The following is a 23,080-nucleotide window of genomic DNA, read 5'->3' as shown; positions in this document are numbered from 1 at the left end:
ATGATTTAAGGCTTCACTTGTTTTCCTGGGGATTCAGTGCAGGCACAACCAGACGGTTCTGTATTTGTGGACAATACTGTGTATTTTAGGAGCTTTACACTGGATTTTGAATGCTTAATAACGCAAACCCATCTTGCTGAAATGATCACTGCTGTCTGACTAAAAGCTAAACCCCATCCTGATACAATTCATTTGCAGCCTACCAGGGAACCCTGCGGGCTTAAGAATCTGCATTTAAATTCTCAAAATCCTAACACTGAGTTCCGCCACTGCTGCTAAGGACGCCTCTTTTGCGAGCTCCTGTAGCTCTCTAGGTTCTCTCCTGTAAAGATGCAGAAACCAGGGACTGGGAAAACAGGCAGAAAGTGCCAAAGCCTTGGCTGAAGTCTCGGACACCTTACGAGGGAGGGTGGAATTTCAGAATTGATCCAATCTCTGAAAGCCGCAGCTCTGCGTTCAAACTATATGGATGAACAATTGCTTTAAATCTCCAGTGCAATTTCCTGAATTGGAAAGCCTGTCATTTTCCCCATATACCTGCACAGCCAACACCTACCAGCCAATTGCAGGCCTTACTGAATGAAAAACTCCACCTGAAGAACATTTAAACTTAGACTTGGTGCCACCCCAATCTAGGGTTTGACTGGCTTGGAAGTCAGTCAGTCTGCGTCTGCGTCCGTTTCTCACCTCCCTCCTAGTTTAACAACTCTCAAAAGTAACATCGCTTGTGGTCATCCATCTCCTGAGCCTTTTACGATTGACAAATCTCACTTCAGCCCACTTTTAGTGACCCTGATAAAGCGTGAGTGGAACAAAGGCTGAGAGAAGCTGCCTTCCCTCTGATGCATCAAGAACCCATGTTCAACAGAGATTTATTTCTCTGAGAAATGGTCACAATAATGCCAGTTCTGGACAACTCCCAAACACCCAGATAAACACGGCATAAACCCACATGCAAACATCTATCCTGCTGGTGGGTACCTCACATATTGGGCTTCCCTGCAGAACCAGCATTCTCCAAGACTAACTACCACGTGGCTGAATAATAACAGCACAGAGCTGTCTGTAGGATCTTCTCTAGTGCCAGTGGTACCTCTGTAACAGCCGAGAGGGGAACTGCCATTCTACCAAATACATTTGTCTTTTCACTGGAAAAATGACCGAAAAAATGTTATAGAATCAGAGAAGCGTTTTGGTCGGAAAAGACCTTTAAGATCATCAGGTCCAACCATTAACCTAACACGACCAAGCCCACCCCTAAACTAGGTCCCTAAGCACCACATCTATACGTCTTTTGAACACCTCCAGGGATGGTGACTCCAACACCTCCCTGGGCAGCCTGGGCCAATGTCTGACCACACTTTCAGTAAAGAAATTTTTCCTAATAGCCAGTCTGCCCTGGCCATTACCTCTTGTCCTGTCATTAGTTACTTGGGAGAAGAGACCAACACCAGCCTCACTACAACTTCCTTGGAGGGAGCTGTCGAGAGCAAATTCCTGTCTTACAGCGCTCACTTGCAGTATGCGAGAGCTATTAACACAAACTCAGGAACTCAGTCACGCTTAAAGCGCTCATGTAGAACACAAAACAGTCACATCCTCTCACATCTTTCAAGCAAGTACTCTGCCCCCCAGGATCCCCCCTCACCTCGGCTGCCCTCCTTACCAGTTTAAGGTGTGTCTGGTCGACATATCCTCACCGTGGTGCTGAGCAGGCTTCTCTATAGATCTGATGTGACGTGACTTCACGCTAACAGTTGTGAGAAACCCAGAGATAGACGAGAGGTTTATACTGTGCCTCTCACAGTGGGACTCTCTATCGGGATCTCCAAAGGCCCGTGTATCACTGTCTATCGATGACAACACGAAAACGAATACACGTGCCATAGTAACACATCAGCAGGAGAGGAAGGAGCAGTTGTTCAGGTCCTGTCTTTGCCTTCCGTATTCCCTCCGTGCAGCGCCAGGGACAGCCACGCTATGCACAGCAAGAAGAGCTGGACGAAGACAACTTTGCGTGTGTCTGACTTCAAAAGCACGTGTCCCCATCCACCCTTATCAACCAGGATGGAGCTTTGCGAAATCTATTTCCTGGCACATCAGTCTTCTAACATAAAGCACTACCATGCTCATGGACTTTTAATTAACAGTTTTCTCTGATGTTTTACTATTATGTCTGACAGCTGCCCAAGTTTACCTAGGGGTCTCATCCAAAGCCTGAACTCGCTATGGACCAGCACCCTCCCAGCCTGGGTCTGTCTTTGCTCACAGACACTAGCTCCACAAGGCCTCTCTTGCTGTGCCTTTCTTCTCCTGCCTTACAGCCTCCTTCAGTTGGAAGATGCTCTGCTCTTCTCTTCAGAATTACAGTCTAGAGTACTTTGGATGTTTCTAATCCTTTCTCTGCATTGTTGCATTTACCCTCATTAAATAATTAACTGTCACCTTTGGTCTGTACTGCACACCCCTACACAATGTGAAGAGATGAATTATTTTCAGTCAGCATGCAGGAAAGATGGCAGCAATAGATCAAATACAAAGGCAAAGGCTTTTCTCCTTCTTTTATCTCTACGACGATGTTGTTTAATTTTCAGGATAGATGTTGCCAGTTACAAGACATCATCTCCATTCAGCACATATAACTTTTGACTGGAGATAACAAAACTGGCTTCTCCTACCTCAGCATTTCCAAGCAAATGCAGTGAAAGTTAGATTTAAAGGATCATCAAATTCAGTTCAAAGCAACAGCCAAATCTAGAAACGAAATAAGGCATTCCAGGAAACGTTCCATCAAAAGCAGCACTTGTCCATTCTAGGCCTCTCCTGCCAGCGGGCAAGTCTTCCACCAGCTCATTCCCTAAGATTTGCCTCATCTGCTTCACAGACCTCTGCCTACCAGACTGGGGATAGAACATCCGTCATCCAAATGCTGATAAACCATAAATTAAATACAGAACTCAACATCTCCTTGCAACACCCTCACCCCTCCCCAGTCTAAAAACTCGGACACTTCTCTCTGTGCCCTGCAACTCACATCACTTCTGGGTTATGTAAGCTGGCAAAAGGAGACGAAAAGGCATGACTCTCTTGAAGCAATGACTGAGTGGATTCAAGGGGTTTATACTGGGCATTCCTGTTGGATCTTCTCACAAACACCCCTCACAATACACTCCTGCCGCACAGCAGTTAGCCACAAGGGCCACCCACACTACCTCAGCAACTCTTATAGACCAAAGAGAACAAGGAAAGAGTTTTCTGTCTTCCACGGTCTGCAGCATCACCATCATTACTACGTTAAAAGAGCAGTTGTTTGGCAGAAAACCATGACTCAGCTAAGTAGCAGCTTTTCTCCAGAGAGAAAGAAAGGGTTTGACCCCACGCTTGCGCCCTCCTGTTTGCTTGCCTCCTCTTCATCTCATTCTCTTCTTTCCTCCATCCCCTCTCCCTGCCACTGTCACTCATGCTGTCCTCCCATCCTCCTTCCTGCTCTGCTCCTCCTGTCCTTCCCCAGCAGCCTTGTCCTTTTCTTTCTCCTCCATTAATCTCAACCCTGCTGGGCAACCGGATGGCTGAAGGTCAGACTGCTCCCATCCGCAGCTCAGTCTAGAGCAGCTTCAACGGAACTGAGACTGTTCACCCAGTAATCGTCACATGGATGTACCTCCTCAGCGGAAAGGGGCATCTGAGCTGGGGTGGGCCTGCTGCCCCTGCATTGCTTTAGGCTGAATGCTCTACAGCGCCTTCACGGAGCCACCAGCTCACACACAGCACTAATTGATTCCATAGCACGGCAATTACAGGCGGTTTAATGAAGGAAGAACAAGGCTGGATCAAACAACCAGAAGAACACAAGTCATTTCCTTCTGCTCTCAACTCTCCTCAGGTAAAGCACTCTGCTGAAAGGAAACACAAGTGCTGTCAACTCCACCGAGGCTCCCATCACCACCATTACCAGAACAGCCTCCATAAAGTGTCTTCTCAGGCCCGTACCCAGTGGTTAGTCTAACAGACTGATGCTGGTTTTCTGCAGTGAGTGCTTGCAACTCAAAAAACCCAAAAGCACACCCCCCAACCCCCACCCCCACCCCAATGTAGCATTCCTTTCATTACTTTACCCAAAATAAGACCTATTGTTGGTCTTCCCTGCAGCAGGCACACACGAAGAAGCTATACAAAAGGCAAGTCTCCTGTCACAATGTCGAAGCAGACTGGGTGCTGCAGGCTGTTTGGGGCAAATCAGTGCCCATTTACCATCTACCTCCCCCACAACACCTTGTTCCAGCTTTGTGAACTGCTACAAGTCAACTGATGGAGCCACTTCACAGACTGATTCGGGGCCCCAAAGACTTCAAGATCTTCATCTGAGGTATCTTTTAGACCTTATTTCAATGACAGTTACAGCGGCTCCACTCAATACTTGAGAAGAAAGTCAAAAGTTGAGCTTTAGCATAAAGCCCAGTAGTACGGCCTTGAAAAGAAATCAAAAGGCTTCAGCTCTTTCCAGAAGAACGTATAAAAAATCCTTCCCTTGCTCTCACCAAGGTCTGACATCCATTCTTTGACCAAGTTACTCAGTTTTCCAGGAACAACCAGCCTGTAAAGAAAACTCATCCGTTTGTCCTAAAAAAATGAAGAGGTGAACAAGTTTTACAGCCTTGTTAGACCTGCGATTCAGTTCTTCCTCGTCTTCAAATACCCCACGTGGCTTCATCGCTTCAACCAGCTTCTGAGTATGACGGCAATCTATATCCTTAGCAGGAGCCAAGCTAATTGCACATGTAATTCCATAGTGCCTCCGGGGCTGCTTCTGCAGCCTACAAGTACTGTAGGAGAAAATAAAATGCTGAAGACTCCACAAAAGCAAAAAAAGAAACTTATTGGGAAACACCCTTCAGCTTACAGGTTTCCAAATCAACTTCTACTCTTTTACCCAGCACTAACAGAAATGAGAAAAAAAATCCTGCTGATGATTTTTAGATAACTTGACCCAATTTAGAAGCCACAACTACCTCTTTTGAAAAACATTTGGGGATAGAAGAAAAGATCCAAGTTGCTACCAACTTAACACAACTGATTTGCATTGCTCTGGACAGCTAGAACTAATCACCAGGAAATGAAAAGGTTTCAACCCTACTAAGGGCCACACAGCAGAGGTTTTGGACCCATTTCCAGTTCCATACCAGTTTTGACTTAAGGATATTCCCATCAGCTTCCTGATGACACTAAACAAGACAGTTTAACACCGGCTTCTTTTCGTTCAATGTATTTGCTGTGCTGTTGCTGATTCTGGAAGGGCCTTCTAGTGGAAGGAGAAATAACAAAGCAGTCTGTTAAACACAGCTCATGCAGTAAATTCAGTATTACCTTGGGTTTGTTTATGGAAGAGTGGGAGAACATGAACCAATCTGCAGGGAATGCTGCTGGGAGAGCCTCCTGCTCTTAACACGGTGTTCAGTTTTTATAGTCCAGAGGCTCAGCTGTACACACGTCTGTTTTATCTAAACCAGTCAGCATACAAAGCAGCCCAAGCCAAGCTCTGGTTGTAGAGGGTGTTCAGATCTGGCTCAGCCAGCTCACTGCCCCGTTAGGCAGAGCACGACACCAGGCACCTGGTTTGGAGGCCGCCCAGGTTACTGCCCTGGAACTCCAGCTACAGCAAGGCATCATTTTCACCTCCCACCCTCCACTTGTCCTGCGTGTTGAGGCTCATTTGCAGTCAGAAGCACAACAGACCAACAGGGGAGGTGACTATTCAATTAAAGGCAGCATTAGCTTTTTTTTTTTACACCATAAACCCCTTGCTTTACAAAGTGAAAAAATGGAGAAAACCCCCGACTTTTCACTACCAGCTGAAACCAGCAGAGAGGGAGGAGTGGGACAGGAGGCAAGAACTGTACTTAACAGATGAAGGATCCCTACAGAAACACTAGCAGCAACAGGGGGAGACCCATCAGAAGGTCTATTCAACTCCTCCTGCTTGTCAGAGTCCATACCCAGACCCTAAGGCTAAAGGCATTAATGAGGCCATTACTCAGAGCGGGTATTTTCCCCCTTCACATGTGGACAAGTGCAGAGATCAGCTGGGTCAGTCAAGAGATGCTTTTGAGGTACCTGACCCACTTCAGCTGCAGTGGGATTAGGAAATGCTCAAAGGACAGCTTCGACACTGGGGTTGAAAAAGGACACCTGATTACAGCTCCTCATTTCTAGTCGTTGCCCTGACTCTCCCATGCAGGGAAGATGGATGTCTCTCTCTCTCTGAGCAGCTTTATCCAACTACAGACATAGCTCTTAGTCATCTGGTGGGTTTTCTTCCCCCCTCCTCTCTATGAGCTCCTTTGTCACACTTTCTTCTATGTGCTTTCCAAAAAGCGGGGGGGGGGGGGGGGGGTATTAGCACTGTAAGTCCTATTGTCCCCCCAATCAGGGTTCTTTTACTCAGTCTGCAAAGAGCTGAAAAACACAGTCAGGATATTTGTTTAATTCCAGTCCTGCACAGAAAAGTGTGCTAGGTGGTACCTCCACAAAGCTAGCACCCCTTTGGGGAAAGAAGCTGGGTCTTAAGATACAAAACAACAACAAAGGAACTGCAGTGAAGTAAATGATGTCCCTCCTAACTTGACCTAGGAAATCAGACATTTACCATTCTCTTATCTTCAAACTCCTGTTGTCTTTGAGATCAGTTTGGTGCCACCAAGGTCTGACACCCCTATGAAGACAGGCTGAGAGAGTTGGGGTTGTTCAGCCTGGAGAAGAGAAGGCTCCAGGAGGACCTGGTAGCAACCTTGCAATACCTGAAGGGGGCCTCTAAGAAGGCAGGGAAGAACAATTCGCAAGGGTTTGTAGCAATAGGACGAGAGGTAGTGGTTTTGAGCTAGAAAAGTGTAGATTTCGGTTGGACATTAGGAAAAAGTTCTTTAATATGAGGGTGCTGGGTCACTGGAAGAGGTTGCCAGAGAGGTATTGGAAGCCCCGTCCCTGGAGCCATTCAAGGTCAGGCCTGATGGGGCTCTGAGCAACCTGACCTCGTTAGAGATGTCCCTGCTTGTTGTAGGGGGTTTGGACTAGATGGCCTTTAGAGGTCGCTTCCAACCCAATACATTCTACAATTCGATGAAGGAGAGAGAGGAGGACAGGGGCAGGGAGTGGGACATGCAGGCAGAGAGAGAAAAAGCAGCGCAGGCAAGAAGCCAGAGAGACTGTGAACAACAAGGAGGGATGCAGATCGGGACAAAGAGGCAGTGAACAAAAAACCAGCCATGCGCTGCAGGACAGAGACAGAGGAAGGAAAAAAGAGGGGCAGGGAGCAGGACAGAGGGAGAGCAAGAAAAACCAAAGGGGCAGGTAGAATAGCAGAACAAGAGAGGGGCTTGGAAACCAGAGAGGGACGAACAGGGAGCAGGGGACAAGAACAGACAGAAGAAGAAAGGTACAGGGAAGCAAAAGAGTGACGCCAGTGATGGAAGGTGGGAGGGCACAGGCACAGGGAGGCACCCGGAGCACAAGAGGGGTGACACGGCCCCAAGTGTGGACGGAGGGTCGCAATCACGACAAATTTATCTACACACTTGCAGATAAGCCGGCACGTCTTTATTGCAGCGCTGGGAAGCACAGGGACAGCTCCACCCGACAGGCTTCAAAGTTACATCAAAAATTCAACATCTTATACCCTTTTTCTGCAAAGTCAGGATCTTTAACAGATTTTAACATAAGCATGTATCTTATGCCCGCTATTAATTTTGACAGTTACAATGATTGGTCCGCCCTATTCTATAACTTTCTTAACAGTCCTTTCCTAATCTAGTCATTCGTTATTTTACTGATCAAAATCTCTGATATACAAATTAGGATGGGGAGGATGGGAGAGTCTTCACAGCAATATTCCTTTGTTTCAATGGTTTCATCACATAAGATAACTAGCTGAGAACGTACAATTTCACCCCTTGTACCTGCCTCCCTCCCTCCTCGTTCTGTGTTCTGTACAGTTTCCCAATCCACAGCAGCTTCAGCTTTGGCCATCTTCCTAAGGCCTGCATCTGCTGTCTCTTAGCATAAGTGAGGTTTTGTCTACTCCTTACCATAATGTAAATTAATTGAATCAGGAAATAATTAACTATAAGATGTTAGTTGTTCATTCAAAACAATTAATTACCAATGAAATCAAAATTCAGATCTGAGTATAACGCAAGGGCCCAGGACTCACTGCAGCTCCCGCTCTTGGTGCTGCTGGGAGGATTTTACTCTTCAGACTCTTCTGTCTCTGCCTCTCTCAGCTCTTACAATATGAGGCTTCCTACATACACAGCCTCACGTGCGCACACACACACACTACATGGCTGTACCGTGTTTGGTTACACACACAGACCCCGCAGTGCATGTTGGTGACCAGCTCTGCTCAGGACTACTCACAGGGACCCTTCCTCACATGGAGAGGCCGGCTGTCTCTTGTCTGCAGCTGGGGGCAGCTCGCAGCCGGATCCCCTTCGTGTCCTTCTCCAGCCGCTTTTCCTTTTGCCCATCTCTTCAGCTTCAGCCTGAGCTGGATGCAGCTGACGACATCCCCAGGGCAGGAACAGACCACCGAGCCCCTGGCACGGCCTCTGGCAGAGGGAAAGAACCCTGACTGTCACAGCCGGCCCCAGGCCGGAGCCCCTCCTGCTGCAGCCGCTCCTGCAGACCCCGCTCCTTCCCCGCACTGCTGCTGAAGGCCCCTGGGTTAACAGAGCCCTGGGCCTGCCCGAGGCCCCGCTCGCCGCTGCCAGGACAGGCCGCGGGGCAGCCTGGGGCTGCGGGACAGGCCTCAGGGGAGGGGCTGGGGACGGGGCAGCTGCAGGGGGGGAGCGGGGCTGGGGGGGGATCAGGGGGGCTCTGGGAGTCGGGGTGCCCAGTGCCTGTGCTGGGGGGTCTGTCTCCTTCTCCTTCCCCTGCCCAGCCCTCAGGTCACCCCGGGGATGCCCCAGCCAGCCCAGCTCCGGCTTGGAGCTCCCACCCACCACCCCCGGGCAGCCACCAGGCAGAAGACACCCCGTCACCCACCCAAGGGCCTCACTCACCTCAGGGGCAGCCCCAGCCCTCACCTCAGACGGGCCACGCAGCATCCCAGCAGAGCCATCCCAGGAGCACCCGTGCCCCCCGCCCGCAGCTCGGCCCTACCGATGACGTCCAGGTACTGCCGCACCACGCTCTTGGGGTCAGGGCCCAGGAAGACATAGAAGTCCAGGATCCCACCCGTCGTGCGCCAGGTCAGGGCCGGGCTGGGCTGCAGGAGCACATCTGGTGAAGCACGAGCGCCGGAGGAACAAGCTGAGGATGGGGACGTGGGCCAAGCCCATGCCCAGCACCTCCGTGGGACTCACCCATCGCGTTGCTGTTCAGCAGAAAGACGCCGTGAGCCGAACCGCTGTCCTCCATCACCAGGTAGAAAGGGTGGGAGCCGTAGAGGTTGACCTGGGGCTGGAGTAGAGCACAGCGCAGTGCGGGTGAGGCTCCGTTGGAGGCCCCAGCACAGCACCCACCCACCCACCTGCCTGCCACTGGCCAGAAGCACCGTCACGGCTCGGGGTGCAAAGCCAGGGCTTGCAGCCCCAGACACTGCCTGAGTCAGCAGAGCTCTGCCCCAAACAAGAGCCCTGGACCGTGTCAGGGAAAGCGGCTTCTGAGCCAAACAAGAGCCCCAGGGGGGACAAAGCCTGACTTGGGGACAACGGTCCCACGGGCTTGCCCAGGGCTGAGGCCAGGTCCCAGAGCTCCACAGCCACCGATGCCTTTCCCCAGCCCCAAACAAGATGTCAGAGGTTGCAGGGCCACCCCCACAGGCGCAGATGAGCCACCTCCCTCTCCCTCAGCCCCGCTCCGTACCACAGGCGCCATATCCCGATTCCAGAGGGTGACCCTGGTCCACGCCGTGTCGAGGACCAGCGGCGTCTGGTGCTCCCCCAGCCCAGAAATGAAATAGGAGGGCAAAGAGGTGGAGATCTGCAGGAACTGGTCTGCGAAGAAGAGGGGCGCGACGGTGGTGTTCGGCCTGTTGGAGAGAAAGGGAGACTCCGGCAAACAGCCCCAGCGGTGCCCAGCAGCCGGGTTTCGACTGATCTCTGGGACTCCTGCTTCCCTTCCCAGGCACCGAACCGCAGAGGGGCTCAAAGCAAAGCCCCCGCAGCCGCTGACCGCCACCCCGCTGCTGTCACCGCCATCCCCTGCCGCATCCCTGCTCCGTCCCACGCACCGCTGGGGTTGGGGCCAGGACCCGCTTCCAGACCGAATCCCTTCGGGAAGGCTCGGGGCAGGACGGGCACTTACAGGACCTGCCCGTCGCGCTGCCGGCAGACGACGAGGCCGAAGGGATCCTGGTTGATCTGCAGCCCGTAGAGCGGGGAGGCGGCTCGGCCGCTCGCCTGCGGTGTGGCCAGGGGCACCTCGTACCGCTGCCGGGCCGGGTCCCGCAGCTGCGGGGACAGAAGGGAGGGGGGGGGTGTCAGCGGGGGGTCCGGAGCACCGGGGCACCGGTCCCGGGGCCGGCTCGCACCGTGAAGCGGAGGCGGGTGGGGGTCTCCAGCGCCACGTCCAGCCGCCAGCTGCCCACGGCCCCCGGCAGGAAGCTGGCGGCGACGCGGCGGAGCCGGGTGGCGGAGCCGGTGGCGGTGGCCGTCAGGTTCTCCGCCCGGTAGCTCCGGTAGCCGCTGGGGAAGAAGCACCAGGGCGGGCCGGGGCTGGAGCCGGAGCCGGGGCTGGAGCCGGAGCCGGCGGGTGCGTAGCAGCAGCCCCGCTCCTCGCAGTCCGCCCGCGACAGCAGCCGCTCGGGGCCGCAGTCGAAGCGTTCGCCCGGGGGCACCTGGCAGCCGGCGGCCCCGGGGCTGCCCGCCGCGGCGGAGCCCAGCAGCGCCAGCAGCAGCAGCGCGGCCGGGAGCCCCGGCCCCGCCATGGCCCCGCCGGCCCGGCCCGGCCTCCCAGCAGGCGCGGCGGGACCGGCCCCACGGCACGGAGGCGTCTGCGGGGCGGGACCGGCCCCGGGAGCGGGCGGGCGCCTTCTCCCGCCGGGGCCGGGGCCTTCCGCCTCCCGGAGCTGCAGGGAAAGGCGGTGAGAGAGGGGGGGCCCGGAGGGGAAGGGGGCGGCTGCCCCCAGCGCCCCAGGCCAGGGGGAGGGATGAAGCCACCCTTGTGCAGCCAAGGAAACAAAAATCAGTTGCACTGCTACAGCTTTGGTGACCACTACCTGCTACACAGACTTAGTTTTTAGATATTTGTTTATTTACAAAGCCTGCAGGCTCCAGCAGAACAAGAGCTGAGGGTTACATGGATGGGGTTGGTGGCAGTCAGGCTTCCTGCGAGCCCAGCCTGGAGCCCAAGCACTGTCTGAGCCACTGGAGAGTCCGGTAGTGCTGGGGATGGTCCTGCTGGATCTGCTGGACGATGGCATCGATGGTCTGGAGCCGGTGGCGCAGTTTCTGGTGCTCATTTCTCCAGGCTTGCTCCGTGCGGCACAGGGGAGTGTACGTCCCTTCCTTCAGCGCCTGCAGGTGCTTCCGGCGAGTCTGGTAGGACACGATCTCCAAAAGGTTCTGAGGAAAGCAACAACAGAAATTGCTTTGACAGCAGGCCGCAGAGAGAAAAGCACTAAGAAAGGCAGGTGACTTTTGTCACCGGTACTGGAACCATCACATTCTGAAAGGGAAGGGCTTCTGAAGAGGGACAGGGCTATCAAGTCCCCCTTGTACCGGCAGAACAGCTGCTAACGGGTACAGCCAGAGAAGTGGTTAGGTTGGAAGAGACCTTTAAGATCATTGAGTCCAACCATGAACCTAACGCTGCCAAGTCCACCATTAAACCGTGTCCCTAAGCACCACATCCACACGTCAGCTAATAGAAAAAAAAAAAAAAAAAATTAAATGTTCATCACAGAATTCCATAAACCAGAGAAATACCTGCATGCACAGGGCAACCCTCGCCAGGATATAGTTTGACCAACTTACAACCTTTGCAGGAGGCCATTCAAGACCTTCAGCTGGCTCTCAAATCTGTAACATATGAGCAGCCAGAAAGCGCTCACAGAGGAGAGCTGTGACCGGGTATTTTCAAGACACAAACCATGTCCTTCAGGCTGATGTCTCCAGGTGAATGCTGCCTCGCTAAGAGTACAACTGCAGCCCCAATTCAGGACCCCCATGAGCCCTCAAGGTGTGCTCAGTTAACTTAAAGTGCCGCTAAAATGCCAAGCACACTCAGTTCAGGATGGTGGCGAGACAGGGAGATGGGGAGCCGGCACCAGGAGAAAGCAGCCGGTCCCGTTGGGCTCGCGAGCTCCAGGGAGCGGAGCCGCTCACCCGTCGCTTCCTGTTCCAACGAGCTTCTGCGTCTGCATCGAGGCCGTCGCACTCAGCCTCCAGCCTGCGCAGTTCTCGCTGCTTTTCCAAGAAGGCGGCACCGAGGGACGCCTGGGCGCTCTCCAGCTCCAGGAGGGTTGCGTTGCAGTCCTGAACGTTCTGGCAAACGGAAGAGGAGGAAAGGGCAGAGTGTGGTTCTTCGTCCAGCTGCACTCCCAGCCATCTCCCCAGAACTCTCCTGTGGGGTTTTTTAAGGAGCCTCCAAAGCCTGTCCCGTCCGTGTCCCGACACCCCGCGTGTCTGCGCTCAGCCCACCCTGGTGCTCCTTACAGCCCCGGTGAACTCCTGCAGCCCTGCTCTGCTCGCTCACCTTCTGGGCTTTGCTGATCTTCTTTCTCAGCTCCTGTTTCTTGCAGTGGAAGACGCTCTTGGGGACAAGCTTCTTGTCTCTTTTGTTCTGACCCTCTCCACGAAGCGCTATCACCTCTCTGCGAGAAACAGATGCCTCCATATCACGAATCATCTTCTCCTGCTGCTTCATCAGCTGGCCATAGCGGACCTGCCGTGTGTCAAGATATGAAATAGGCTGAAAGTAACAAATGTTCACAAACGGCACCGAACCGATTCTGTGCGGCACATCCCCTCTACATAAACCAGACATACGTGACACGTGAGCGTTGGCAAGCCAAATTTGCTCTAAACCCAAACCCGGCTTGCCCTGTGTGGATCTGGAAAGCAAAGGGCTGGATTATCAACTCGTCTAAAGTAATCTTCAAAAGGTTTCACTGGAACTCCTTAGCAATAGGAAAAGCAGAAGAGTAAAGTAACCTGGGAACAAAAGGGAAGAGTTGCTTTGCCAGAAGACAGAAGGCTTCCCTAACCAGTGATTAAGATGATGCAATATTTAGTCATCAACATTCCTTTGCTTATAAATTGGGGTCACGGCATAAGGTGGCAAACATATTATGTTTTAAATAGATTGCTCAGGTGTCTCTAGACTCTGCTGCAGCCCATTACACGGCAGGCGCAAGGAAGGCACGAAGAGCACGCACGCTGGATGTATTTCATTCGGCCCAGCTGGAGGGTGTACGATTTCCAACATTGCTGTGGCCTGGCAATGCTGCTTCCCCAGCCCATTTCTCATCTCCTGCCTTCAGCAACGCCGAAGCTGAATCCATCGTGTGCAGCTTCCCCTCCCCAGTGCTCCTCCCCCGGGGCTCACCTGCATCCTGTGAATCTCTGTTCTCATGGCGTGGAGCTCGCCGTGCCCTGACTCAGACTCCACCGCCGCACGCATCTCTCTCGTCAGCTGGATCTTCTTCTCCCACAGCAGGATTTGATGCCTTCAGTGACAGAAAGGGAAAGCGGCACCTTTGTCAGCGCCCGAGAGGACGCTCGCTCCCTGTGCACACGTGGCAGCACGCTCCCGAGCTCAGTCCTGAACATGGAGCTGAAGGTTCAGCAGAACCTGAGGGTTTGCACGTGGGACACGTAAAAGGGCAGCCAGGAGCAGCGTGGAACCAGACAGGGAGCTCCGCCATCCACAACGTGGCACGGTGGTGGCACGGTGACTAACAACAAGCGTGCCCAGGCTGCCGGGGGCTGGTGGACCCCAGTGAGCTGCCCAGCGCAGCACGCTCGCTCCGAGTGACTGGCGGAGGAGAGCGCAGGCAGAGTCACCCCATACAGATCTCAGCAACGTCCAGCACGAGCCTGCTGGAACTGTTAAAGCCGACATCCTCACGGCTCTCGCTGCTTGCAGAGACAGCTAAAGCACCTTTCAGCTTCTGCGCCCCAAAATCCATGAAACTCCTTTCATCTTCTCCGAGAAGGACAGAAGCACATTTGCTGTTGCTGGTTCAGTTCGACGAGCAGAGAGGAAAGGTGACATGGACACCTACATTCAAAGAGGGTGGCACAAAGCAAGAACCTCTCTGGTACCTACTCTGCTTCCACCAGGCTGTTTAGGAGTCTTTCCTTCTCCTCAGTCAGCTGACTGTGCTTCTCCTGCATCTCAACCGACTCTTTTTCTGCTGCCTAGGTTTGGGAAGCATAACATTGTCAGACAACACAACGTGGTCAGACTAAGAAAGATTTACACGGTCACTGTCTGCCTCCGATCTGCACGGGAGGCTGAGACCTGGAAATGAGATGTCTGTACCTTGAGAGAGCGCACAAACTCGTTCTCGGTGATCGTGTTGCCATGTTGCAGCTCCTCGAAGCTGCTGCTGTTCTTGTTGATCAACACATTCAGCTTTATCAAGTCATTGGACATGTTCCTCATGTGACGTTCGATGTCTTTCTGCTCTTTTGTTTCCTGCTGAATTTCATCTACAGGTGAACAGAAAAAAAAAAAAAAAAAAAGTCTTAAAATTCCCACAAGCAGCAGGTGGAACACAGGCAAGGCGTGACAGACTGCCATCAGACCAGACAACGCTGCCTGCAGAGCCACCTGCGTCCCACGTACCCAGCCAAACCGTTTTTCCACAAGCCCAAAACCCAAATACGGTTTTGAAGGAGACTGCTGTGGAAAAGAGCTGGTTTGAGCCAAGGGAAGCGCCATCGTGGTGGGGACATTTACCCACCAACTACTTGCAAACGTTATTTAAGAAGTGTAGCACGTGACACGGCCACTTCGGTTCGGTTGTGCCCGTTAAGGCAGCGGGATCAGTCGGGACAGGGAATAACGCCAGGCAGAGCAGCAGAGGTGCCTGGCTCGTAGCCCCAGAGCAGTGCTGGGGCCGCCTGCGTTACTGCTCACACGGACGTAGGAGCACGGCGCATTCTCTGGTGAAGGTCTGGCTCACCCGTCCGTAAGCCCTCGCTCCCTTTTTCCTCCATTCACAGCTGAACGTTTTAAAAAGAGTTGGGGAATGACCTACTTTCCCTGCGCACTTTCTTCTGCTGCATTACTGTGATCCGTTTCTTTAACGTGTCCAGGGAGGCTACTTGTTCCTCCCGTTGGTGTGTTAACTTGACCAGCTCTTGCTGCTGATTGAGCCAGTGCTTTTGTAGCGTCATCACCTCAGAGTGATATTCTTCTATCTGCTTGGACAGCTTGTTGATCTCCATTTCCAGTGGCCCCAGTTCTTGACCCTGGATGAGGGCAAGGTTGGGGATTAATCAGGCAGAAGCTGCTGAAGCACTTTTTGCAGAAGGCCAGTCCAGCTGCTGAGATGCCTACCGAATACTTCAGCTATACTGTTACTTCCTTTGTGCCTCTATTTCCCAGGAGCTGGATGGGACCAATCATTCCTGACCTCACGGGAACAAATGCAAGGGAAGCCCGAACAGCTCTCAGGCTCTGGGGCGAGAGGGGCCTCCTAAGCTCCTACAACAGGCACACCTGGGTGTCCAAGAGTCTGCCACAGCACTCATTCTTGCATTGGGCTCTATAAAGGTCTTGCAGCTCACGGTGCCAGGGGCAGACCTGGGTATCTATCAGCTGAATGGGGCCAAGCACCAAGTGATCTACATCACCCCGCCTGCTCCATTCGCCCCTTGTCAGGATTTGCAGGTTTTCTGATGAGACCCTAGTTACTCCCAGAGTATTGATGTCATTCAACGTTTTCATCGGGCGCAGACAACTCCCTGCAGAAATCTGTGCTGGGCACACCCTCATTTCACAATTCCCTCATGCCAGCTCCTCCCCCCCGTGCACTAAGAGCTGTTTGACAGACGTAAACATTTACATTAACTAGTGCAGCTTTTAAACCTCTATACTGATGCCTGAAAGTTTTAACTACTCAGCACTTACACAGTTACATTTATCAGGGGCACCTGTGGTCACCACAAAGAATAAAATCAAGCCTGGGACTGAAATGGGAATGTACATACCCCCTGCCGCGCAAGAATCTTCTCCAACCTCTTGTTGTACTGGCTGAGCACCGCTTGCCTGTTCTCGGTCAGGAGACTGCACCTTGCAATCTCGCTTTCCCTGCAGCTGATCAGGTCACGGGTATTTTTCACTTCCTTGTCCAGCTGACAAAGTGTGTTTTGGAGAACTGTCAGCCTGCAGCTGGTATGAGTTCCATTCAGAATAACCTGGGCCACATCATTCTCAACCTTGGAAAAATGCAGCTCCTAGGAACGCCAACAGACAGAAAACAAATTACTGTCACCAGCAGCAGCCCACTGATTTGGAACGCCCGCTTCCCGAGGCACAGGAGTCAGGGGATTTAGATTCTCCTCCCAGGTCTGTGCCACAAGCTGCCAGCCAGCCACTTACCCGCTCTGTACCTTTGTTTCTCCATCTCCTGACGGAGATACCAACATTTACCTCTGCCATAAGGCTGCTGAAGAGCATGAAGGAGCCCAAACATCCCAAAGCCTTTAAGAGGCCGCGCTCATCACCTCTGCAGTTACCTGCCCTGCCTGGGTGTCTCCAGCTGCCCGGCTCACCGGAGCAGGACATTCTCCACCGCACCCGACAAACACGTCCCTCACCGAACCACCACCGCAGCAGCCAGAAAGGCGGGTGCCTGTTGAGCGCAGCGCGAATGCAGCCGGGTGACTTCTGCTGCCCCCGCGCCGCCAGCGGCCACGACTCTCTGGCTACATCCAGCCGTGCACCGCAGGTGCTGATGGGAGACAACGCGAGTGTCCGCTTGTTGGTGTGCCTGTGGGAAGGGGGCGGGGGGCCCCTCTCTCACAACGGAAGCCAGCCCTGGAACTCTTCCTCTTGCTCAAGATAATGCCCCCGATTTAAAAATCCCAGGGCCAGGCTGAAGTAACCCGCAGAAATACAGAGGTGTGGGTGCCTTGTTAGTGCCAGCCCACACAACTCAACACCACAAACACTACGCTGGATCTTCTAGTTTTTCTATCTGTTCCAGTTACACACTCCCAAAGAGAGCAACTGATCGTGCCACAAAGAACTGTGGGTCTGGTTCGATTGCTCCTTGGGCTGTAATCCTCACTCAGGAACGAGAGCAGGCCTGTATCGCATTCCATGATGCCGGACAGAGATACAGGTTAGTTCAATGTGGAGTACAGCAGTACTACATATCCACTGTCTTCCTCCAATACATAAGAACTGGTACTACTTTATGGTAAAAACTCCCAGAATTCATCGTTCTGTCCCGTTTTTTAAGTAAAGAAAGAACAGTACATTATGTGTCAAGGCCTTTTTGGCCAAACCCTCTCGCGTACACCAGAATCCCACAATAAGAGCACTGGAAGAACCAAACTGAAGTCACAAACTCAGCAGACCTTCAACTGCAGATCTGAAAAGCAGAACGAAGGCACGGACGAAACACACTTGAGAAACACCGCTCAGGGCGGTTTCCTTCCCCCGCCCTCCCAAACGGAAGAGATAACACACCAGGTCTGTTTTTCTCCTACGGAGCTTTGCAGCCAGCTGCGAGAAGTGCTTTGTGGCTTTGCTGGACACCATCTGGTCCTGAAGCTTTGCCATGATTTCGTTCTCCATCTGCACTTTGGCATCAGTTCCTTTCTCTATGTCCTTACTGATGGACAGCAACTGATTCAGACAAGCAGCTTGATCCTAAACGCAGGAAAGACAGGAGACAGGGTCACTACAACTGTTTGGGGAAGGGGATTAAACATCTGTGTCTGATTTGAAAGGTTCTTCTTCCAAGTAACTCTCCTCACCATCCTGGTCCTGTTGAGGGCCTGCTCTGTCTCGTGGAGAACGCGAGCGTAGGTGCCAGATTCCACCTTCAAGGCCTCCTGCCTGGAAAGGCACTGGGCAATCAGCTTCTTTGTCATCTTGGCATCGTTCTGTGAACGGCTCAGGATGGCGACAAGCAACTCATTCTTCTCCTCCTCCTTCCTGATTGACTTCCTACAGCCATGGATGTCCGTTTCTAGGGACTTGAGGTCATGTCTGTACTTGCTGGAGAGGCAAAGAGGATGGAAAATCACCACAGGGGTAGACTCACGCGCTGAACAGTCATCTACAAATTCCTCTTTTCAAACACGCTACTGCAGCGACAACAGACCAAGGAGGAAGATCTTTACAAAGGCCACCCTGCTGTGACAGTGCAGAGTCATCAGAAGATGGATGGAGACAGAAGACTGAAAAGCAAACGTACGTAGGAAAATTAATTCCCGCTTTCAGTCCTGTCCCCACCCCCCACTCTTACCAGGATGCCACCATCAAAGCACATTGCAGGGAATCAGCCAGGCTGACTCCAGAGCAAATAAGCGCTTCCTTTGGCAACAACAGGACGGTTTTCCTGATGATTTCTGAAGGCATCACAAAACCCTAACTGAGAGCGACAGGTAAAATCCCTCTTGAAGTCTAGCTCTTTGGATTGAGAGATGTTGCAAAGGTGAAGGAACTCTTCTAAAGGACTAAAATATGAACAGAAAAACTCTAAACAGCTTTAAAAACCCCACACATTTGGGGGGAGAGTTGTGTTTTGGATACAGAATAGTGACGAAGAACTGTGCTTCCTATCCTTTAACCTTACTACGTGCTTCAGAGCAGCAAACTTGTTCTGCTTGACATATCCTGCACGCGCAGCAATAAACTGGAGACGCACTGCCCCTTTCAGCAGCCCTCCCGTCCAACCCGTGTGAGGTCTCTCCTGGGACTGTTCTCAGATACCGTACCTCAGCAGCGCTTGGGTGGCGATATAGGCCTCATCTCTCTGCTTCATTCCCGCCAAGCTGCTATTCCAGTGGTTCATCAGTCGCTTTTTCTCCATGTTAATAGCCTGAACCTCCATACAAGCCTGGGGGAGAGAGGATGTGTAGACAGGATAAATCTATACTAGGCTGGGAAACCAAATTCACGTTACAATGCCTTTTTTTGGTGTGTGTTCATAATACGCTGGGCAGGAACAGCTTCAGCTAACGTGCCTCTGGTTTATGGTCACCCCCGACCACAGAGCATAGGTCTGCAAGGAAAAAAATGCAGAGAGGGTGGGGGAGGAAGTGATTTATAGGCAATTCTTGAGGACAAAGGGAAAGACAAAACAAACCAAAACAAAAAAGTCTTCATTCCTCCAAACAGGAACTGATCATACAACTCTGTCCTACACTGTAGCTACCACGTGAGCATGAGCCAACGGGGTCGGTCCTTCCAGAGGGAAATATTAACCAGAAGCAAAAAAAAAGCATTCTCCTACCTCATTTGCTGCTTGCCGAGTTACTTTTGTGTCCTCTGCCTGAGCCACAAACTGAGCTTCGAACAGAGCAATCTGTTCCTGCAGCTCGTAGGCTTTCCGGGTCAAGCGGTCTACCAGAAGATCCTAGAGAGGCAGAGCCAAACAGCTCAGGATGAGTAACATAATCTCAGGCTTAACCAACTAAATTCTACAGCAATAACTTGGGCTGAAAATGAATTCAGTTAGCTTTGATTCCTACTGAAACTCTTCCATTCCTATCCAAACGACTCCTGAATGCAGCAGTGACAATTTTCAAGAGAACAAAACCTTCTTTGCTGGTTTTTATCGTTCCACCCACAGTAGGAAATTGGTCCTTCAGATCTGAAGCAGCAGTCATCCCTGCCAGCATGGGTTACATTGCGCCACCTCTCCAGCAGCTGGGAATCTTGATAATTTATGGTTTAAAATCCTTTGTTAAAAACCATCTAAACCCATTCCATCTCAACCGTTTGCCCGCAATTCTGCATCAACAGTAATTAGTTGGTGTCCTGCTGCAAGCAGGAGGCAGCAGAGGGAGCTCCAGCACACCGACCGCTCAGTTCACCTTCCAAGTTCGCTCTTCCTTGGGACTCAGAGCAATTCTCCAGACTTCAACATATGATACTTCTTTGCTAAATATCTTTCTGCCCCCACACCCCTGTTGCCTGCGTGAAGAGTGATCACTACTGATTACTACTTCCTATTATAAGGCTCATAAAAAAATTCTGTTCAGTACATGCCACTATCTTGGTGGTGGGGATTCTTCTCATTTTCAATTATTTGGGGAAAATATCCCCACGCACCTTCCATGGTGTCTGTATATTCACTACAGCCTTCCTTCTGCCAAGGCAGCACGTCCCCCGAGACTCGCCGCTAGCTGTCACCTGAATTCATTTATTTATTTGAAAGAAGAGAGTTTTACTTGATACCTGTTTTTTCTTTTCCACGTCAGCTTGGGCCTTCTCCAGCTCAGCCCTCTTTGTCGACCGTTTCGTTAGTAAAATATTATGGTGCATATGGTCCGTGTTCTGCACGTAGAAGAGGTGCAAGGCCAAGTTTTCAACCTGGGTCTGCATTGCAGAGACTGGGGAGGCAGGGGGAAAAATATTTACAGAAAAGTATGTTTGTAAGACACACTTTAAACAGAGGTAAAAGGGAAAGAAACACAGAAACACCCAAAGCCAAATTCGCACACTGACCAGCCAAATCAGCCCCCCTGAAATGTGAATTTGCATCGGCTTTGGAGTACAGCTCCACAAGCACAGCTAATATCTTGGTAAGCAATTCATTGCTTCCCAGCACTCAGAAGCCCAGGAGATCAAAGAAGGGGCGGCCTCAGGAGGCTGTGACTCCACTCCTCTGCCCCAAAACAGAACTGTCTCTTTCTCAGTGTGTTGAACGCTTCTCTATTTTTTTCAGCAACCTGCCAAACCTTTCTAGGCAGTTTATCCTACGCTGAGCTACCCTCGCCATCACAGTTGTTTTCCTGTCCCCTACCCACAGGCCTGCAGCACAACCAGCATGAGTCAAGTCCATTTCTTTGGCTGGGACGGGTTCCCACACGGATGGCACTCTCAGGCTCCCGGGTGCCCCTCACGACCCACCTTTGCGATCTCGTCACACCCTTACAGAGACACAGGCAAACGTAACAGAGCGACAGGATCTTCCTCCTTCTAAGTCACAGAGCAGCCCATCTGCCCGGAACAGTTTTAGTCCTAAAGACCTTCTTAGAAGTACAAGGTAGCCACACGGTCTTAGAAACAACCAGGAATACCTGTGAAAGGTTTCAGCGAGTGCCTGATTCCTGATCAATGTTACTGTATTTTTCAATCCAATGCTTGACTTGGATTCAAATAAATCCCTTTCTCCACACAGTACTAGAGCCAGGAAACCTGGCAAGGGCTGCCTCGGTCACCTTTCTGGCGTTCATCGTGTGTGTTCTGACACATTTGCTTGTAAGTAAGCCTGAGGCCCTCCAGCTCCTCCTCCAGCTGCTGACGTGCTGTGGCCACCTGAGAACGGCGGTCGTGGCTCTTCTCCAGTTCCAGCTGCAGGCGGGCCAGCTGCTGCTGCGCTCCGTAAAGAACCAGCCCAAGCTCTTCCCTCTCTGCTTGCCCCTTCTTCGCTGCTGCCCTCTGCAAACACAAGAGGAAACCAGTTACCTGGCTTCAGCTCGGGCAGGGGTGGGCTGCTGCGGGAAGGCAAAGTAAGAATGCCACGTACCAGTTCCTGAAGCTCTAGGCTCACTTTTTCCATCTGCTTAGTGAGGTGACTCTTCAGGGCAGCCTGGAATCTTCTCATCAGAGGCTGTCAAGAAGTATGACATTGATACAAGTCAACGTACTTGTGTAAAGAAATTATGAAGAAACCTTACTGCTACCCCCGCTGTTAAATAACACAGCGTATTTTCTGCCACAGACCCTTGCATTCTTCCTTTAGCTACGCTCACTGTAACGAGTGAGAGGAGTTACACAGTGGGTATTTGTTGACAGCAGAAAGCCACTACTGAGGATATCTGAAAGTCAGAAACACATCAGAAGAGCTGCCTCTGAGAGCCCATCCGCTCGCTCTTGCTGACAGAACTTCTCTTTCAGGAGCACTGAGGAGTATCAGATTTACCCACTACGCGGCTCCCTCCTGAGCCTCCCGTTTGGGGTTAACCCTGAGGGAGCAGACACGCTCAGGAGTCAGTACTTCTGCAAAAGCCTGTTTTAAACACGTGGTTTCAGCCTATGGCTGAGCCGCTGCTGACAATCTACCTTGTGTATTTCATACAAATAAAAACAGCAGGTCTGCGAAGAAGAACGACAAGATTGGAGGACTTCTCACATGTTCTAGATCCAAGACAACCAGCTCTGTTTCTTCTACGGTTTCTTCACTTCTTCCACTCATTTCGTGCCCCTCAGCTCCACGCTGCTGGCATGCCTGTTCCCGCCTTTGGTCACCATGCTCACTGGTGAGCTGATCCAACTGCTCAAAGGCAGTCTCTGAGCAGAGAGAAATGGGTTCTCCAATGTCACCTGGACCCCACCCCCCAAGGAAAAAAAAAAAAAAAAAGAGAAGAAAAAGACAAAGAAAATGCTTAGATTTCAAAGCGTTGTGCCTCCAGTTGGACTAACAATGACGAGAAAGGGAGAAAACTAGAAACTGTGCTTGACGGGTGGTACGGAGTGTTGTACTGTTAGCAAGGGACTGAAGGATACCTGACTCTGTGCAGCTGTTCCGCTCCGCTGACCACGCAGACACCTGCTGAGGAGCTCCTGAAGGAAGGGGAGGGTTTTCTCTCTCGGTTACTGGCTGCTCCATGTCACCCAACGCAGGAGGACAACTGTCTAATTCGACTTTGTCCAAGAAAGTCTCAGGGGATTTTTTCTGAAACGTAAAATCCACCACCTGAAACAGCTTTTCAGTCTGCCCTGACAATCTGCTTGTTTCTGTCATCACGAGACAAGAACGATGCAGACACAGAATCGGCAAGAGGGCCTTGTTCTAAACTCAGCCCACAGATACACTGGCAAAGCTGTGCCTCTGCCGATTCAAAAACCACCTTTACCCACATGCAGCACAACAGAGGAACCTCTCCAGCTCTGTCACAGCTTTTGTAGACTTTGTGCCTGACCAGTTAGCTTCTCTCTGTTCAGTTCT

At 51.8% G+C, this 23,080-nt stretch overlaps 2 protein-coding genes across 2 annotated transcripts in view; both read right to left on the bottom strand.

The window, feature by feature from the left end:
- LOC147412704 (serine/threonine-protein kinase PAK 3-like) overlaps nt 1–10,193 on the bottom strand; it is a 44,262-nt gene extending 34,069 nt beyond the window's left edge. The window contains 8 exon segments of the mRNA XM_086481096.1: nt 256–322; nt 1,667–1,850; nt 1,940–1,997; nt 4,652–4,823; nt 9,078–9,273; nt 9,357–9,453; nt 9,859–10,024; nt 10,168–10,193. Of these exon segments, the coding sequence (XP_086337222.1) occupies nt 256–322; nt 1,667–1,850; nt 1,940–1,997; nt 4,652–4,823; nt 9,078–9,273; nt 9,357–9,453; nt 9,859–10,024; nt 10,168–10,193 (966 nt within the window).
- Nucleotides 10,194–11,225: 1,032 nt separating this feature from the next.
- Nucleotides 11,226–22,801, bottom strand: LOC147412703 (coiled-coil domain-containing protein 40-like). The gene is made up of 17 exons (XM_086481103.1): nt 22,639–22,801; nt 22,265–22,455; nt 21,659–21,742; nt 21,351–21,570; nt 20,365–20,519; nt 19,418–19,540; nt 18,900–19,021; nt 17,934–18,177; nt 17,644–17,826; nt 16,158–16,403; nt 15,203–15,416; nt 14,482–14,651; nt 14,266–14,357; nt 13,543–13,663; nt 12,691–12,879; nt 12,321–12,479; nt 11,226–11,558 (listed from the first exon to the last, which is right to left on the bottom strand). Exons 1-17 carry the CDS (start codon nt 22,739–22,741, stop codon nt 11,313–11,315), a joined length of 2,862 nt encoding a protein of 953 aa, XP_086337229.1. The 5' UTR covers nt 22,742–22,801; the 3' UTR covers nt 11,226–11,312.
- Nucleotides 22,802–23,080: the final 279 nt, after the last annotated feature.

Source organism: Leptosomus discolor, unplaced genomic scaffold (genome assembly GCF_034619465.1).
Source record: "Leptosomus discolor isolate bLepDis1 unplaced genomic scaffold, bLepDis1.hap2 HAP2_SCAFFOLD_67, whole genome shotgun sequence".
NCBI classification, from domain to species: Eukaryota; Metazoa; Chordata; class Aves; order Leptosomiformes; family Leptosomidae; genus Leptosomus; species Leptosomus discolor.
The sequence above is the reverse complement of the archived record's forward strand: the minus strand, read 5'-3'. Positions and strand labels throughout refer to the sequence as shown.

What these genes read in the sequence shown, in the direction of transcription:
- LOC147412703 (XM_086481103.1), bottom strand. Translation starts at nt 22,741, where the DNA reads ATGGAGCAGCCAGTAACCGAGAGAGAAAACCCTCCCCTTCCTTCAGGA. An exon ending in GTAGGAGAAAAACAGACCTG is followed by an intron (nt 16,404 to 17,643) that starts GTGTGTTATCTC and finishes TGGCGTTCCTAG; the next exon opens with GAGCTGCATTTTTCCAAGGT. An exon ending in AGATTCTTGCGCGGCAGGGG is followed by an intron (nt 15,417 to 16,157) that starts GTATGTACATTC and finishes GCCCTCATCCAG; the next exon opens with GGTCAAGAACTGGGGCCACT.